The 16,854-nt window shown below is 53.6% G+C and overlaps 2 protein-coding genes and 5 non-coding genes across 11 annotated transcripts in view; all 7 read right to left on the bottom strand.

Annotated features, from left to right (window-relative positions):
- Nucleotides 1-11,026, bottom strand: part of GLB1 (galactosidase beta 1) — a 66,358-nt gene extending 55,332 nt beyond the window's left edge. The window contains exon 1 of one of the 5 annotated variants that reach the window (XM_037890203.2): nt 10,895-11,026. Coding sequence is in view for 1 of the 5 variants with exons in the window: in XM_027832838.3 (XP_027688639.2) it covers nt 10,065-10,184 (120 nt within the window). In the remaining 4 variants the exon portion in view is untranslated. Of the gene's footprint in view, nt 1-6,143; nt 6,283-8,322; nt 8,459-10,064; nt 10,196-10,894 lie in introns of those variants that run through there. The other 4 variants (XM_027832838.3, XM_037890205.2, XM_037890202.2 and 1 more) reach the window with 4 other exon arrangements.
- TMPPE (transmembrane protein with metallophosphoesterase domain) lies at nt 1,482-6,265 on the bottom strand. Its single transcript, XM_007070678.4, has one exon. It carries the CDS (start codon nt 6,263-6,265, stop codon nt 4,946-4,948), a length of 1,320 nt encoding a protein of 439 aa, XP_007070740.1. The 3' UTR covers nt 1,482-4,945.
- A 375-nt stretch (nt 11,027-11,401) lies between the features above and the next one.
- On the bottom strand, nt 11,402-11,520 carry LOC119565651. Its single transcript, XR_005224477.1, has one exon. It is a non-coding gene; the product is annotated as a 5S ribosomal RNA (ribosomal RNA).
- Nucleotides 11,521-12,701: 1,181 nt separating this feature from the next.
- Nucleotides 12,702-12,820, bottom strand: LOC119565650. Its single transcript, XR_005224476.1, has one exon. It is a non-coding gene; the product is annotated as a 5S ribosomal RNA (ribosomal RNA).
- A 1,181-nt stretch (nt 12,821-14,001) lies between these two features.
- On the bottom strand, nt 14,002-14,120 carry LOC119565663. The gene has a single exon (XR_005224490.1). It is a non-coding gene; the product is annotated as a 5S ribosomal RNA (ribosomal RNA).
- Nucleotides 14,121-15,301: 1,181 nt separating this feature from the next.
- LOC119565662 lies at nt 15,302-15,420 on the bottom strand. Its single transcript, XR_005224489.1, has one exon. It is a non-coding gene; the product is annotated as a 5S ribosomal RNA (ribosomal RNA).
- A 1,181-nt stretch (nt 15,421-16,601) lies between these two features.
- Nucleotides 16,602-16,720, bottom strand: LOC119565655. The gene has a single exon (XR_005224481.1). It is a non-coding gene; the product is annotated as a 5S ribosomal RNA (ribosomal RNA).
- Nucleotides 16,721-16,854: the final 134 nt, after the last annotated feature.

Raw genomic sequence — 16,854 nt, 5'->3', positions numbered from 1 at the left:
CATATCAATCAACATGGACATGTTGATCTGCCTCTCCTACTGTTCTGTTTAACGCTCTGAGGTGTGGTAAGAGGATGCACCCATCTTTTTTATGACCATCAAACAACATACGATCCAACTCCAGGCACAACACATTAGATACCCTCCTTAACAACAGAGAGATTCCCCCTCAGCCTGTCTTCACCACCACCACTCAAATATAAAACCCAACTAAGAACCACTCATGCATTCTGCTCTCCCTCCCCTTGATCTTCAATTTTCCTCATCTCCATCCCTGCAATCACATTACATGACTCATCTCCTCAACCTGATAACACTGGACTCACTGTTCTCAGCTTGGATGTTCCATGTTACACACAGGTTTAATACAGTGACATTCCCTTTTCACTTGCACTCAGGAATATCAAAACCTTCAGCACATAGAGTGGCCTGGACACAAGGTACATTACGTTGCATTTGTGCTTGATTAAGTTTAATTGCTGCACTAAAAATATTTTTAAAAAACATAACTCCTAAATAGATATCAGTAGGCAGTTCCAAAGTAAACTGAATGATCATTACAGAAGACACTTGTCTCCACCAGTGAACAATATTAACTTTTTATTAATTGCTTGGAACCGCAACAATCTTAGCGTTCAATGTGTTATGCTTATAAAAAGCACACGGGATCTTTTCAGGGTAGAAGGCAATACGTCACGTTTATTGAAAATAACACAGTTAGCATATGCATTCAATCACACACACAGGTACTGCAGATGGTCTTAATAGTTACCAGGCTGTTGTACCTCAAGTCAATCTAATGGCCAGTTAGATTGGGCACGAGTGAGGAGCTGGGTTCTGTCCATCACAACCCAATGCTCTGAGGCTTTGCAGGACTGAACCCAGAATTTCATGGCAAAACACCCCATCTTTATAGCTGTAAATTCCCATTTGAGTTCATGCATTTTGCAATGTCATCCTGTAATCATTAGTCCTTAAATGGTGTTAATCTTGGGGTTGTCTGCTGTTACAGGATGACATTGCAAAATGCATGGTCTCAAGTGGGAATTTACAACTATAAAGATGGGATGTTTTGCCATGAAATTCTGGGTTCAGTTCTCCAAAGCCTCGGAGCATCGGATCGCGACCGACAAAACCCAACTCCTCACTCGTGCCCAATCTAACTGGCCATTAGATTGACAGCCTGGTAACTATTAAGACCATCTGCAGGACGTGTGTGTATGCATGCATATGCGAACTGTTATATTTTCAGTAAATGCGGCATATTGCCTTCTCCCCTGAGAAGATCCCGTGTGCTTTTTATAAGCATAACAAATGCATTCATTATATCAGTACTATGATTTATAAATATGCATACTGATTCTCCAATGTATATGGTTTATAATATAACTTTCACAAAAATTGATTGTAGGATTTGGGTATGGCTGCAATGGTGCTCCGAGTAGCCTTTTCAATAATTCTGCATTCTAGTAGAAAAGAAATCAAGAACAACAAAAATGTTTAATTAAACCCCAAAGAAATACAGTTACAATTAAAAACAACAAAAATAGATGAAAAATGTTCAAAAAATGGTGAAAATATTCACAGAACAATTTAAAAATCACCTGCTTATTTGTGGTAGGAGTCAATTCTCCATACTGATTTTTGTACACACGTGTTTTCTTGGGAAGGGCAAGAGAGGAATCTAGATAAACTGACATTTCAGTGCTCATTGAGAAACTAACATGGAAGCAACCACAGTGCCCACCTCCCATGGGAGGTAATTAGCTAGACAATTAGCTGCATAACATAGCAATAATCCTCAAATAATTTAATGATTAGAAAAAAGTGGCCAAGAGAGAATGCTTTGCACTACCAAGGGGGAGATATGGATTTTAACTCAGGTCTTTCACTGACACAACAGGGGCTGGAGGCTATCATTGGGGGCTATCTACACAACTCATGTTGGTCAGGTAGTAGCAACACTAAGTCAGCCAGGGAAAGAGCAGTCAGAGAAACATAAGGCACACACACAAAAAGTGTATGATATAACTTGAGCCCCAGACATGTTTTGGGATCCTTCAGATGAAAGGTGCTCCAGGTCTTTCGCAGGAGTGGGTGGGTGAAATTCTGTGGCCTGCGTTGTGCAGGAGGTCAGACTAGATGATCATAAAGGTCCCTTCTGACCTTAGTATCTATGAATACAAAGCATTTTGTGAAGGTGCAGTGTATTATCACTGTTTTAGACATTGGTAAACTGGGGAGAAGTGGTCCAGTGGTTAGGGGGTTAGCTTGGGACTTGGATTCAATTCCCCATCTCTGCCACAAGTTTCCTCTGTCTCAGTTCCTCATCTGCTAGAACTTCTCTACTCTCATAGGGTTGATGTGAGGAAGATTGTGAGGTGTTTCAGATACCCCAATAATGAGGGCCATCTGAGTTAGACAGAGGCACAGAACGATTTAATAAAGATGTTGGTTTGCCCAGAGCCAATTTTCAAGAACAAGAGGGTGCACAGTTTTGGTGGGTGGGAACAGAATAGAGAAACAGCTGGACAGTGTTTATATGAGGAGAGAGAATCCTGTATCAGCTTAAAGAATTAAAGGGACACTGTCAGGTTTAAAAAAATTAAAAATTCCTTATCTATACTTACTAATAGCATCTCAGATTAGTACACCTGGGAAAACACTGAAAAAAGTCTTTTTATTTTTGCACTTCAGTCAGCTTGGACAGTAAATACAAATTAATTCTACTTCAATTTTTGATTCTCATGCCCTAGAAAAATGCAGGAGAACCCAAAACAACCTGGTTTTATTTATATTAAAAACCAAACAAATATTAATTTTTTATCTATATTAAATTGCACTAAGAAACATACCAGACTGAAGTATGGATTCAAACGCTAGACAGTGCTCTTTAAAGAGACACACAAAAAAAAAGGCCATTTTTTTCATAGCAGAACAATTAGAGGTCAGGGCGCTAGGAAGTCTATACACAAACAGAAGTTACAGTAGAACGTCAGAGTTATAAACACCAAAGTTATGAACTGACCAGTCAACCACACACCTCATTTTGGAACCAGAAGTACACAAGCAGGCAGCAGCAGAGACAAAAACATAAAAATAAAAAGCAAATACCATACATACTGCGTTAAATGTAAACTACAAAATAAATAAAGGGAAAGTTTAAAAAAAGATTTGACAATGTAAGGAAACGGTTTCTGTGTTTGTTTCATTTAAATTAAGATGAATAAAAGCAGCATTTTTCTTCAACATAGTAAAGTTTAAAAGTTGTATGAAGTCAATGTTCAGTTGTAAACTTTTGAAAGAACAACCATAACGTTTTGTTCAGAGTTCCGAACATTTCAGAGTTTGAACAACCTCCATTCCCGAGGTTTTCATAACTCTGAGGTTCTACTGTACTTGCTATCTAATCTAGTTCTGGTCAAGGGAAAACATTAATTTACAATCTAGATAATGTTAAAGTAAGTTCAAAGTTTCAAGTACCTTTCCTTTGAGTCACAGCAGCTTTGTTTTTAAGTTCTCCCTCTCCCCAGCTGCTGGGTAAAAAAAAACCTACCCAAAACAGAAAGAAGAAACTTACTATATACAATGGAAAGAAACTAACTAAACCTACCCAAATAATATAACTGGGGAAAAAAAGTCCCGTTCCCCCCACTAATTCTTTCAATTGTAGATTTTAAGGTTTTGTCTACATTAGAGACCTTACAGTGGCACAGCTGTACCTCTGCAGCTGTGCCACTGTAAGGTCTCCCATGTAGCTGCTTTATGCTGACAAGAAAGAGCTCTCCTGTCAGCTTAATTAAACCACCCCCAACGAGCGGCGATAGCTACGTCGGCAGGAGAGTGTCTCCCATCAACAAAGCGCTGTCCACACTGGAGCTTCTGTTGGTGAACTTTATGTTGGTCGGGGGTATTTTTTTCTACACGCCTGACAGACAAAAGGGCTACTGTAGACATAGCATAAGTGTTACTCATACCAACAGTAAAGTACTGAATGCTCACACTGAAGTGGGAGTTTTAAGTTAACAATGTCCCTTTTATAACACCTTTATTAGATACTCACTAGATGACTGGTTACATTTAGGCAAAACAAGGAAGCTGTTTCCACCCGGCCCCACTATAAAAGTCTCTCCAATTCTTATGATTTAGGTTTTTATCTAGATTTTAAAGGAGCAAATGCACAGGGCCTAAGGTTGCCAACCCTTCAGGATTTTTCTGGAGTCTGCAGGAATTAAAAGATTAATCTTTAATTAAAGATTAGGTCATGTGATGAAACCTCCAGGAATACATCCAACCAAAACTGGCAACCCTAGCACAGGCACTGTACTTTACTGGTCATTTTGCAGTAGCACCTACAGGCCCCCCATACAAATTTTAAACAGAATCCTTGTTATCACCTAAAAATACCCCGTTCGCTTCCCATTGTAGGACAACTCGATAAACCTCAATGAAGACTTTGTAGAGCACTGTGCAAAATTTGCATCCACAGTTTCACCACACTTCCCAGTGGGTGAACTCTACATCATGAGTTAGGCAGCACTCCGTCAGATGCCAATAAACAAGTGAAAAATGGAATGTGAACTAATAACAGATTACAGATATTAAACATACACAGTAAGCACACTTAAAACGAAACACTGATCTCATGGTGATCTCTTTAAAATGCAAGATATCAATAGCACAAATAACTCATCTGATTGATTTATTCATCGCTTCCACTCATCTGTGATGGGTGTTTGATAAGCTTACTACTATGTGGCAGAAGAAACAGTGCTTTCTGCACAAAGATCAGCATCAGACTTACAGAACCAAGTCCATCACTGCTCTAACTTCACTGACTTCCCCGGAGTTACATCAGGGATGGACTTGGCTTGGGGACTTATGAATCAAACCGTCAGTTATACTGGCTGATAGATGACACAGAATTTTTAAGTTGGCAGACCATTCAGGGAGAGTGCAGGATGATCTCCGTTATTTCAGCTCTGCTGCCCAGCCTCATTGGAATTCCATAATACATAGTCCCCGGGCTGACATATACGAAAGTGCTCTGGCCAACTTTATACAAGCCAACAAAGAAGGGATTCAGCAAATAGGCACCAGCACTCAGAGGGAATATTTGCCCACCATGAGTGTGGCCAGAAAGGATCAAATTTATGTCTGGGCGATCTTGGAGAGCCCATTTTGCAGCCAGTGGCTGATGAGCCAGAAGTACTATTGCATGATCAGCACTGCAGTCAACTAGGGCTTTTTTTAAATCCATGCCATGCCCAGAATAGCGCATAACCTGAGCTTCAATATCATCAACCCCAGCCAGACAGAACCAATCATTGCTGCTCCTTGGAGAAGAGATCTTCACATTCTCATTGTGGAGTGGATGAATGTTAAATGACTTCAGTAATTCAAACCAGCTGTTGACATCAGAAGTATAATACTCGTGGTTTCCAGTGACAAAGTAAGTTCCCAATGGGGAATTAAGCTCACTAAGAGGTTCAACAGCAGGTCGGATGGCCATCACTTCAGAATCTGACAGATCACCTACAATCACAGTGATATCAGGTTTTAAAGCTTTGACCATCTGCACAACCATTGCAAGTTTAGTCTTCCCTACAGTGGGTCCCAGGTGGATATCTGATAGCAACACCACCTTCAGGCCATCCATGGACAAAGGCAGTTTGTGAACAGGAATCACCACTGAGGTCACTGCAGGAGGCTGGGAGGCATTCAACAACCCAACAGCAGTCAGAGCAACTGTCACCATAACAACCAAAACAGGTTTCATCACAGTTTTACTACTCTTATTGATAACACTTGTCCTAGCACCTCTGCTGACCAAGAGTTTATAAACTTGCTCTACAGAGCCCAGAGTGAAGAGAAAGAAAATAAGGATTATATAGGCTCCTAGACATGTGTAAGAAACTAAGGAAAAGAAATAGGGCTCTTCTGCAACAAGAAACAGCAATGTAAAAAAGCTTGAGTGTGCCAAAGCTAGAAACGTTAGCACAGCTATTTTCCATGACAGGAAACAATAGGAGTAAGCAGCTGAAAGCCTGTAGAATGTGGTCACTATACATCTCCAGATGTAAAGAGAACCTATGAGCATCAGCGCATTAACAAACAGTGCCATCTGTAATCTCCGCAGCCACCTCTGTGTACCGAACTCAAGTTGCTCTGCCAGGAAGGTCCGGGATATCATCATGGAGAAGAAGACAACTCCAGCAGCCACTGCAGCCTTTGCTTCAAGCGGCAATTGCTTGAAGGAGATCATCTCTACCGACTGACAGTCCCTGCACCTTCCTGTTCTATTTGAGTTTCCGGTAGGTAAGAATGTGGTTGTGAAGGGACTTCTTGGTCAACTTGGCCTGCAACCAGGAACCAATATCAGCTTTTTGATATTAAGACATACAATCCCCCTTTCCCAGGATAGAAACCAGAGAGCTATTATTTGGCACCCACCACCCAGGACACCAAGGCTGGTGGAGAGACCACTGTCACTATCAAGGATAGCTATAAAAGGTTTAACAACTTAGAATAAAAAGGATCTAGAACTCTGACAACCCAGTCCTGATCTCTAGTCTCCCATCCTCAAGGTTCCCATTGATAAGTTAGCACAAAAACCTGTGAATACTAAACCAGTAATAAGAATTCTCCTCACAATTTCGGGATATTGTCTCACAAATCATACAGTGATGATTGGTAATATTTTATTGGTTATTGGAAAGCAAACCCTGCTTACTCCATCCAAGAAACACAGCTACAGTTAATTAACACTTTGCACTCACTACCTAATCTGCTTCCCTCGCACAACACCATCTCCATTCCAACACGACACCATTCCATGAGAGTAGGTGTCACTGGTGCATAATGTTGCGGTCTCAAGAGCCCAACCAAAAAAAAAATAAAATAAAATCACTGACCCATGATGGTGACTACATTCACCTCAGAATAATGACATAACCATCAATCATTCAGTTCCAGCCTTCAGCCATTCAGGATCACCGGAGCACAAACACAGAGCATGCAAACCACTTCCCACAGCTCATCCCTTACTTCTGCTCTTCAGATGAGCCATAGGGGAAAAAACGAGACATGCACAAAAATCCCTATGAGACAGCCTGGTAAATGAAAATTGTTATGAAAATTTGCCAGCCCAGGCTGAAAAATATACAGCCCTGCACTTCTCAAGATGATAGTTTACTCATTTATGGTGAGCAGAATTTTGAAAGCTAGTTTAAATTATATAATTAGTATGGTCACCAGTCCCTTCCACACCTGCATATTCTAGGCCAGGATTTATGGAGACTCTGTGTCAACCTGGTCTGGTCTGGGAGCTAAAGAACTACTGAGACCTAGACCATCCTTGTCTATACCCTGCAGCCTCAATAAATAAACCCCATTTATATGCATTTTGACGATATTCTGTCTCTTCCTCCCCCCCCCTTTTTATTTTTAAGCCAAGAGGCCACGACAGTGATTATTTAAAGTTTTAAACTAGTGTTTGCTTTTTCAAAATAATTAAAAAGACCACATACTGTGTTACAAGCTGCTGTCGGTTTAAATCAAAACTCCCCATGGAGTTACTCTGCTTTTTATTGTGTGTTAACATTCTTTAGAATATGTATACAACATTAAAACAGACGACTATTTTAAAAAATGCTAAGGGTTTACTTCAAATGCATAAACCCAGAAGAAATGCTGCATTAGAACTCCCATAGTACTCTTCACTCAGGCCTTAAGCTTAAGTATTGCAACTCATATAGGCCATTAGCAAGATTGTGTAACACTGGATGCAATCTGATGCAAATCTATATAGAAAGAGCAAGTAGCATGATAAAGCATGTTAAAAAAGGCAGAGAAAAGGCAGATACCCTTCCCCGTTCTCAACCCACGCTAGTAAATTAATGTTTTCTACCTGGTATGTTGTCAGAGCTCTGACACCATCAGACAAGTGCAGAACAGCACAAAAACAAATTCAAGACAGACAATTAAAAATCTAAAGTCATCTAATGTATAACTTGTCACGATAGATTCTGAATAATAAAGCCTAAAATATGCCTACCAAGAGGCAGGGGGCTTTTTTAATGACAATTCATGGCTTTCAGGATATCCTGGATTTTCTCTTTATTATGGATGAGAGTTCAGAAAGCAATGAGCAAAGCTAAGGCCTTGTCTACACTGGCAAGCTGCCGCGCAGTAAAGCGGCTTTCTGCGGTGTAACTCCTGAGGTGCACACGCTGCCAAGCCACTTTGTGCGCCAAAGTTCCTCAGTTGCAGCGTTGAAAAAGAAAACAAAAAAAACCCCACAACCCACCCACAAACACCCACCTTGATGAGAGTTGTAAGCCTTAAAGCTCAGAAGCTCCTGCACTGTATTAGTAGTGTAAACACATTACAGCGCACAAAGCAATCAATTGGCCTCCGGAAGTGTTGTGGCTGCTCTGCTCACTGTTTTGAATTCTGCTGGAGACCTGCACCCCTCCCAAGCTGGGGAGGGAGGCGAGGACTGATATCAAGGTTTCCCCCACCCCCTGCCTCAGGACTGCTTGCTTCCTGCCGCTGTCTGCTGACACACTGTCCCTCAAAACACACTGTCTCTCCTCCCACCTCTGTACACACACACACCCTCCCTATCACACTCTGCCCCAGCCCCGCCTTCAGTTGAAAAGCAGCTGACAATGTAGTAGGATGCCCATGGAACAATGGGATTGGGAAACCTGCATCATGCAACGCTGTGCCTGCCCCATGATGCATTGCAAACCCTTCCCAAAGCACGCTGCGACCAGTTGCACAGTGGAATAGCTACTACAATGCACTGCTCTCTTTGCCATTGCAAGAACTGCTAATGTGGATGCGCTCCACCATCACAAGGAGCACAGTGTGGACACGCAACAGCGGTTTAATTCCAGCACTTTCATAAAAGTCGTATAACTTGTAGCGCAGAAAGTTGCCAGTGTAGGCATACCCTAAGTGTATCACTAAACAAGGTGCCACAAAATCTGTTTGCTCTAAGACGAAAAATTGCAAACACTGCCTCAAAAAAGGTCAGCAACAAAGCTTCATAACCAAGCGAGGAGAAAGTGGGCAGGATTCTACTAAGAAAGGTAACAGTGTTTAAAGATATGTCTTCACTGGCAACATTAAAGCTGTGCCACAGCAGCACTTTAACATGGCTGTGTAGTTGCAGCAGGAGCGCTCGGAGAGAGCTCTCCCAGTGCTGTGTAAAAAAAAAAAAAACTCCCCAAAACACCATCCCCAAAAGGGGAGCAGCTCCCAGCACTGCGGTACGGTCTACACTGCCACTTTACAGCGCAGAAACTTGGAGAGCTCACCGAGGTGTTTTCTCACACCCCGAGTGAGAAAGATGCAGCGCTGTAAAGTGGCAGTGTAGACAAGGCCGTAGCAACCCGCATCTGTCCCGTCCACCAACCAAGCTGAATAAAGGAGCAGTAGGCTCCAGCAATCTCCTCAGGCATCACGTCCCTATTGGACTTGGGTGGAGAGTTAGACAGCCCCTTGCACATTTGCACAGCTTGAGGAGTGGGGAGACACAGACACACCTGTTCTCGGAAAACACAGACCTGGTTGCCCCTAGAGACTACCTGCCCCACACGCTTTACACCCTCTAGCCAACCCACCAGGTAGAGAATGGAATCTGGGCTCAGAGGACACTAGGAGTGCCTGCCATGAATCCAACTCATGCACCCCACCTCCTGCAGTCAGCCCCGAGGAGGAGGTGGTGGGGAGCCAGACAACTGTACCTAGGCCCCAACTCAGCCTCCTCCATATTTGCAATGTGTGTAAATAAAAAGAAATGGGAGGGGATGCGGCCCCAAATTCCTCTCCAGGGAGTGCTTCCCCCTGCTCCCCAGCCGCGTCTCTGCACATGATCCCCCAGCACAGTCACGGACGCCCTCAGGGCAGCTCAGCGCCCGCAAGGCTCCCTTCACCTCCCCCAGCGCAAGGGGACGCCACAAGCCGTGCCCGCTGCCGCAGAAGCCCAGCCACGGACGGGACCCCGCGCCCCAACACGGCAGCTCTCCGCGCTCACTCCCCGGGGAAACACTTACAGCTCCGCCGAGCCCCACGGGAAGCAGCACGAGCAGCGCAGCGGCGCGGAGCAGAAGCCGAAGCATGGCCGTCAGGAGACGCCGGCCACTGTGACCCACCCCATCCCAGCCGCGTCTCATGACTCCCCGGAGTCAGCTGATGACGGGACAGCGGCTGCGCCGCCCCTCTGCCTGCCGCGCCGCGCACCCAGTGCAGGACTTCAAAGCCACCGACCAGACGCACCTCACGGGGCGGGACAGGGGGATCCGCACCTCCCCGCACACGGCCCAATGGAAACTGCAGCTACTTATCGAAAGGAAAGTAAAGATGGGAGCAGCCAACAGCACCACACTTCAAAGGCCTCGCTTCCCTCCCCTCCCATAACAGGTATTCCTGAAGCCAGGTCCTCTCCGGCCCAGGTACAAACCAGAACAAACGAAATTACGATTCCAAACATTGGCAATTTCAGGATGCCATTTTCACACACACCGTCACCACACCCGGCGCACCCCCACCCCCAGGGGAAACGCACCGCCCAGGACGGGGCTGCCGCCCGCCAGCCCACTCCCGCGCCTCACCTGCACGCACCCCGCAGGGGCAGCTCCCCCTAACCCGCTGGGCTTTGCTCACAGCTCCCGGTGCTCGCCACAGCTCTCACGCCTCCCTGGAGACGCCCTCCCGCACTTGGCCTGCCTTTTGCTCCCTCCGGGAAACCCGGGACGCGCCCCCCCGGAGGCCTCGCCCTGCCCCGTCTCCCGCTTCGCAAGGCCCCGGGGGAGGCAGGGTGGGCCACCGCCTCCTCCTCAGGGAGACCAGCCCAGAGGCGACCAGCACCCACCTTCCCACTTACCGGCCCCGAGCCGAGGCAGGGACTGCTCCAGGCCCGCAGGCAGCCTTCCCGGCCAAAAGGGCAGCGGCTGCCTCTCTCCCCTCACTTTTAAGGGGCCAGATGCCAAGGAGGCAGGCTGCCAAAGGCCTTCCCTCAACCAGCCACCCCAAAGGCCCAGGCTGCGCCGCAAGGCAAGGCTTCTGGCTTTCCTTTCTCCCAGCCTCCAGCGGCGGAGCTGAAGCGGCGGGCAGGGAGCGCGAGGGCAGACAGGCCTTGGGGCGCCTGCCGCCGCTTCGGCCAGCTGGCCTCCCACACCTGCTGCCAAGGGGGCAAGAGCACCGGCTGGTAAGAAAAACAAAGACGCCACGGGGCCGGGCGCCCAAAGCCCTCGCCCTGGCCTGCGGCGGGCGAGGCGGCTACGGCCTGGGAGACCTTTGCGGAAGCAAGCGAGGACCAGGCGGCAAAAGCCTGTGCCGGAGGGAGACCTGCAGCCGGGCAGCGGCAGGGAGCGTGGCGAGGGCCGGCAAAAGCCTACAGCACCCAGTATTCCCAGGAGGTCTCCCATCCAAGTACTAACCAGGCCCGACCCTGCTTAGCTTCCGAGATCAGACGAGATCGGGCGTGTTCAGGGTGGTATGGCCGTAGACGCTGCTGCCTGCCGCTTTGCCTGCCTTGAAGCGAGCCCGCAGACAGCACCCTGCCTGCTCCACGTGGCCCGCTCCCTACCCCCGCACCGCCTCCGCAACGCGCTCCCTCACGCACGCACGCGCCACCAGCCTCACACCCCAGCCTCCACACACCGAGGCTCACGCCCCGCACCACCATACGCAGCCCCCGACCCCTGGCCCGCACGCACCGCGACCAAGCCTCCTCCCCACCCCCCACAAATACACCCCCGCTCCCCTCTCACCACGCACTCGCTCGCTCCTCAGATGCCACCCTCACAAACTGCACGCACACACACGCACACACCCCGACACAAAACCCCCAGGGGAAACGCACCGCCCAGGACGGGGCTGCCGCCCGCACGCCCGCTCCCGCGCCTCACCTGCACGCACCCCGCAGGGGCAGCTCCCACGCAACCCGCTCGGCTTTGCTCACAGCTCCCGGTGCTCGCCACAGCTCTCACGCCTCCCTGGGGACGCCCTCCCGCACTTGGCCTGCCTTTTGCTCCCTCCGGGAAACCCGGGACGCGCCCCCCCGGAGGCCTCGCCCTGCCCCGTCTCCCGCTTCGCAAGGCCCCGGGGGAGGCAGGGTGGGCCACCGCCTCCTCCTCAGGGAGACCAGCCCAGAGGCGACCAGCACCCACCTTCCCACTTACCGGCCCCGAGCCGAGGCAGGGACTGCTCCAGGCCCGCAGGCAGCCTTCCCGGCCAAAAGGGCAGCGGCTGCCTCTCTCCCCTCACTTTTAAAGGGCCAGCTGCCAAGGAGGCAGGCTGCCAAAGGCCTTCCCTCAACCAGCCACCCCAAAGGCCCGGGCTGCGCCGCACGGCAAGGCTTCTGGCTTTCCTTTCTCCCAGCCTCCAGCGGCGGAGCTGAAGCGGCGGGCAGGGAGCGCGAGGGCAGACAGGCCTTGGGGCGCCTGCCGCCGCTTCGGCCAGCTGGCCTCCCACACCTGCTGCCAAGGGGGCAAGAGCACCGGCTGGTAAGAAAAACAAAGACGCCACGGGGCCGGGCGCCCAAAGCCCTCGCCCTGGCCTGCGGCGGGCGAGGCGGCTACGGCCTGGGAGACCTTTGCGGAAGCAAGCGAGGACCAGGCGGCAAAAGCCTGTGCCGGAGGGAGACCTGCAGCCGGGCAGCGGCAGGGAGCGTGGCGAGGGCCGGCAAAAGCCTACAGCACCCAGTATTCCCAGGAGGTCTCCCATCCAAGTACTAACCAGGCCCGACCCTGCTTAGCTTCCGAGATCAGACGAGATCGGGCGTGTTCAGGGTGGTATGGCCGTAGACGCTGCTGCCTGCCGCTTTGCCTGCCTTGAAGCGAGCCCGCAGACAGCACCCTGCCTGCTCCACGTGGCCCGCTCCCTACCCCCGCACCGCCTCCGCAACGCGCTCCCTCACGCACGCACGCGCCACCAGCCTCACACCCCAGCCTCCACACACCGAGGCTCACGCCCCGCACCACCATACGCAGCCCCCGACCCCTGGCCCGCACGCACCGCGACCAAGCCTCCTCCCCACCCCCCACAAATACACCCCCGCTCCCCTCTCACCACGCACTCGCTCGCTCCTCAGATGCCACCCTCACAAACTGCACGCACACACACGCACACACCCCGACACAAAACCCCCAGGGGAAACGCACCGCCCAGGACGGGGCTGCCGCCCGCACGCCCGCTCCCGCGCCTCACCTGCACGCACCCCGCAGGGGCAGCTCCCACGCAACCCGCTCGGCTTTGCTCACAGCTCCCGGTGCTCGCCACAGCTCTCACGCCTCCCTGGGGACGCCCTCCCGCACTTGGCCTGCCTTTTGCTCCCTCCGGGAAACCCGGGACGCGCCCCCCCGGAGGCCTCGCCCTGCCCCGTCTCCCGCTTCGCAAGGCCCCGGGGGAGGCAGGGTGGGCCACCGCCTCCTCCTCAGGGAGACCAGCCCAGAGGCGACCAGCACCCACCTTCCCACTTACCGGCCCCGAGCCGAGGCAGGGACTGCTCCAGGCCCGCAGGCAGCCTTCCCGGCCAAAAGGGCAGCGGCTGCCTCTCTCCCCTCACTTTTAAAGGGCCAGCTGCCAAGGAGGCAGGCTGCCAAAGGCCTTCCCTCAACCAGCCACCCCAAAGGCCCGGGCTGCGCCGCACGGCAAGGCTTCTGGCTTTCCTTTCTCCCAGCCTCCAGCGGCGGAGCTGAAGCGGCGGGCAGGGAGCGCGAGGGCAGACAGGCCTTGGGGCGCCTGCCGCCGCTTCGGCCAGCTGGCCTCCCACACCTGCTGCCAAGGGGGCAAGAGCACCGGCTGGAGAGAAAAACAAAGACGCCACGGGGCCGGGCGCCCAAAGCCCTCGCCCTGGCCTGCGGCGGGCGAGGCGGCTACGGCCTGGGAGACCTTTGCGGAAGCAAGCGAGGACCAGGCGGCAAAAGCCTGTGCCGGAGGGAGACCTGCAGCCGGGCAGCGGCAGGGAGCGTGGCGAGGGCCGGCAAAAGCCTACAGCACCCAGTATTCCCAGGAGGTCTCCCATCCAAGTACTAACCAGGCCCGACCCTGCTTAGCTTCCGAGATCAGACGAGATCGGGCGTGTTCAGGGTGGTATGGCCGTAGACGCTGCTGCCTGCCGCTTTGCCTGCCTTGAAGCGAGCCCGCAGACAGCACCCTGCCTGCTCCACGTGGCCCGCTCCCTACCCCCGCACCGCCTCCGCAACGCGCTCCCTCACGCACGCACGCGCCACCAGCCTCACACCCCAGCCTCCACACACCGAGGCTCACGCCCCGCACCACCATACGCAGCCCCCGACCCCTGGCCCGCACGCACCGCGACCAAGCCTCCTCCCCACCCCCCACAAATACACCCCCGCTCCCCTCTCACCACGCACTCGCTCGCTCCTCAGATGCCACCCTCACAAACTGCACGCACACACACGCACACACCCCGACACAAAACCCCCAGGGGAAACGCACCGCCCAGGACGGGGCTGCCGCCCGCACGCCCGCTCCCGCGCCTCACCTGCACGCACCCCGCAGGGGCAGCTCCCACGCAACCCGCTCGGCCTTGCTCACAGCTCCCGGTGCTCGCCACAGCTCTCACGCCTCCCTGGGGACGCCCTCCCGCACTTGGCCTGCCTTTTGCTCCCTCCGGGAAACCCGGGACGCGCCCCCCCGGAGGCCTCGCCCTGCCCCGTCTCCCGCTTCGCAAGGCCCCGGGGGAGGCAGGGTGGGCCACCGCCTCCTCCTCAGGGAGACCAGCCCAGAGGCGACCAGCACCCACCTTCCCACTTACCGGCCCCGAGCCGAGGCAGGGACTGCTCCAGGCCCGCAGGCAGCCTTCCCGGCCAAAAGGGCAGCGGCTGCCTCTCTCCCCTCACTTTTAAAGGGCCAGCTGCCAAGGAGGCAGGCTGCCAAAGGCCTTCCCTCAACCAGCCACCCCAAAGGCCCGGGCTGCGCCGCACGGCAAGGCTTCTGGCTTTCCTTTCTCCCAGCCTCCAGCGGCGGAGCTGAAGCGGCGGGCAGGGAGCGCGAGGGCAGACAGGCCTTGGGGCGCCTGCCGCCGCTTCGGCCAGCTGGCCTCCCACACCTGCTGCCAAGGGGGCAAGAGCACCGGCTGGTAAGAAAAACAAAGACGCCACGGGGCCGGGCGCCCAAAGCCCTCGCCCTGGCCTGCGGCGGGCGAGGCGGCTACGGCCTGGGAGACCTTTGCGGAAGCAAGCGAGGACCAGGCGGCAAAAGCCTGTGCCGGAGGGAGACCTGCAGCCGGGCAGCGGCAGGGAGCGTGGCGAGGGCCGGCAAAAGCCTACAGCACCCAGTATTCCCAGGAGGTCTCCCATCCAAGTACTAACCAGGCCCGACCCTGCTTAGCTTCCGAGATCAGACGAGATCGGGCGTGTTCAGGGTGGTATGGCCGTAGACGCTGCTGCCTGCCGCTTTGCCTGCCTTGAAGCGAGCCCGCAGACAGCACCCTGCCTGCTCCACGTGGCCCGCTCCCTACCCCCGCACCGCCTCCGCAACGCGCTCCCTCACGCACGCACGCGCCACCAGCCTCACACCCCAGCCTCCACACACCGAGGCTCACGCCCCGCACCACCATACGCAGCCCCCGACCCCTGGCCCGCACGCACCGCGACCAAGCCTCCTCCCCACCCCCCACAAATACACCCCCGCTCCCCTCTCACCACGCACTCGCTCGCTCCTCAGATGCCACCCTCACAAACTGCACGCACACACACGCACACACCCCGACACAAAACCCCCAGGGGAAACGCACCGCCCAGGACGGGGCTGCCGCCCGCACGCCCGCTCCCGCGCCTCACCTGCACGCACCCCGCAGGGGCAGCTCCCACGCAACCCGCTCGGCCTTGCTCACAGCTCCCGGTGCTCGCCACAGCTCTCACGCCTCCCTGGGGACGCCCTCCCGCACTTGGCCTGCCTTTTGCTCCCTCCGGGAAACCCGGGACGCGCCCCCCCGGAGGCCTCGCCCTGCCCCGTCTCCCGCTTCGCAAGGCCCCGGGGGAGGCAGGGTGGGCCACCGCCTCCTCCTCAGGGAGACCAGCCCAGAGGCGACCAGCACCCACCTTCCCACTTACCGGCCCCGAGCCGAGGCAGGGACTGCTCCAGGCCCGCAGGCAGCCTTCCCGGCCAAAAGGGCAGCGGCTGCCTCTCTCCCCTCACTTTTAAAGGGCCAGCTGCCAAGGAGGCAGGCTGCCAAAGGCCTTCCCTCAACCAGCCACCCCAAAGGCCCGGGCTGCGCCGCACGGCAAGGCTTCTGGCTTTCCTTTCTCCCAGCCTCCAGCGGCGGAGCTGAAGCGGCGGGCAGGGAGCGCGAGGGCAGACAGGCCTTGGGGCGCCTGCCGCCGCTTCGGCCAGCTGGCCTCCCACACCTGCTGCCAAGGGGGCAAGAGCACCGGCTGGTAAGAAAAACAAAGACGCCACGGGGCCGGGCGCCCAAAGCCCTCGCCCTGGCCTGCGGCGGGCGAGGCGGCTACGGCCTGGGAGACCTTTGCGGAAGCAAGCGAGGACCGGGCGGCAAAAGCCTGTGCCGGAGGGAGACCTGCAGCCGGGCAGCGGCAGGGAGCGTGGCGAGGGCCGGCAAAAGCCTACAGCACCCAGTATTCCCAGGAGGTCTCCCATCCAAGTACTAACCAGGCCCGACCCTGCTTAGCTTCCGAGATCAGACGAGATCGGGCGTGTTCAGGGTGGTATGGCCGTAGACGCTGCTGCCTGCCGCTTTGCCTGCCTTGAAGCGAGCCCGCAGACAGCACCCTGCCTGCTCCACGTGGCCCGCTCCCTACCCCCGCACCGCCTCCGCAACGCGCTCCCTCACGCACGCACGCGCCACCAGCCTCA

This window comes from Chelonia mydas, chromosome 2 (genome assembly GCF_015237465.2).
Source record: "Chelonia mydas isolate rCheMyd1 chromosome 2, rCheMyd1.pri.v2, whole genome shotgun sequence".
NCBI classification, from domain to species: domain Eukaryota; kingdom Metazoa; phylum Chordata; order Testudines; family Cheloniidae; genus Chelonia; species Chelonia mydas.
Note: the sequence above shows the minus strand (reverse complement) of the source record. Positions and strands in the feature narration are given on the sequence as shown.

Bases quoted from the DNA above. Each gene is read 5' to 3' on its own strand.
- TMPPE (XM_007070678.4), bottom strand. From the start codon at position 6,265: ATGATCTCCTTCAAGCAATTGCCGCTTGAAGCAAAGGCTGCAGTGGCT.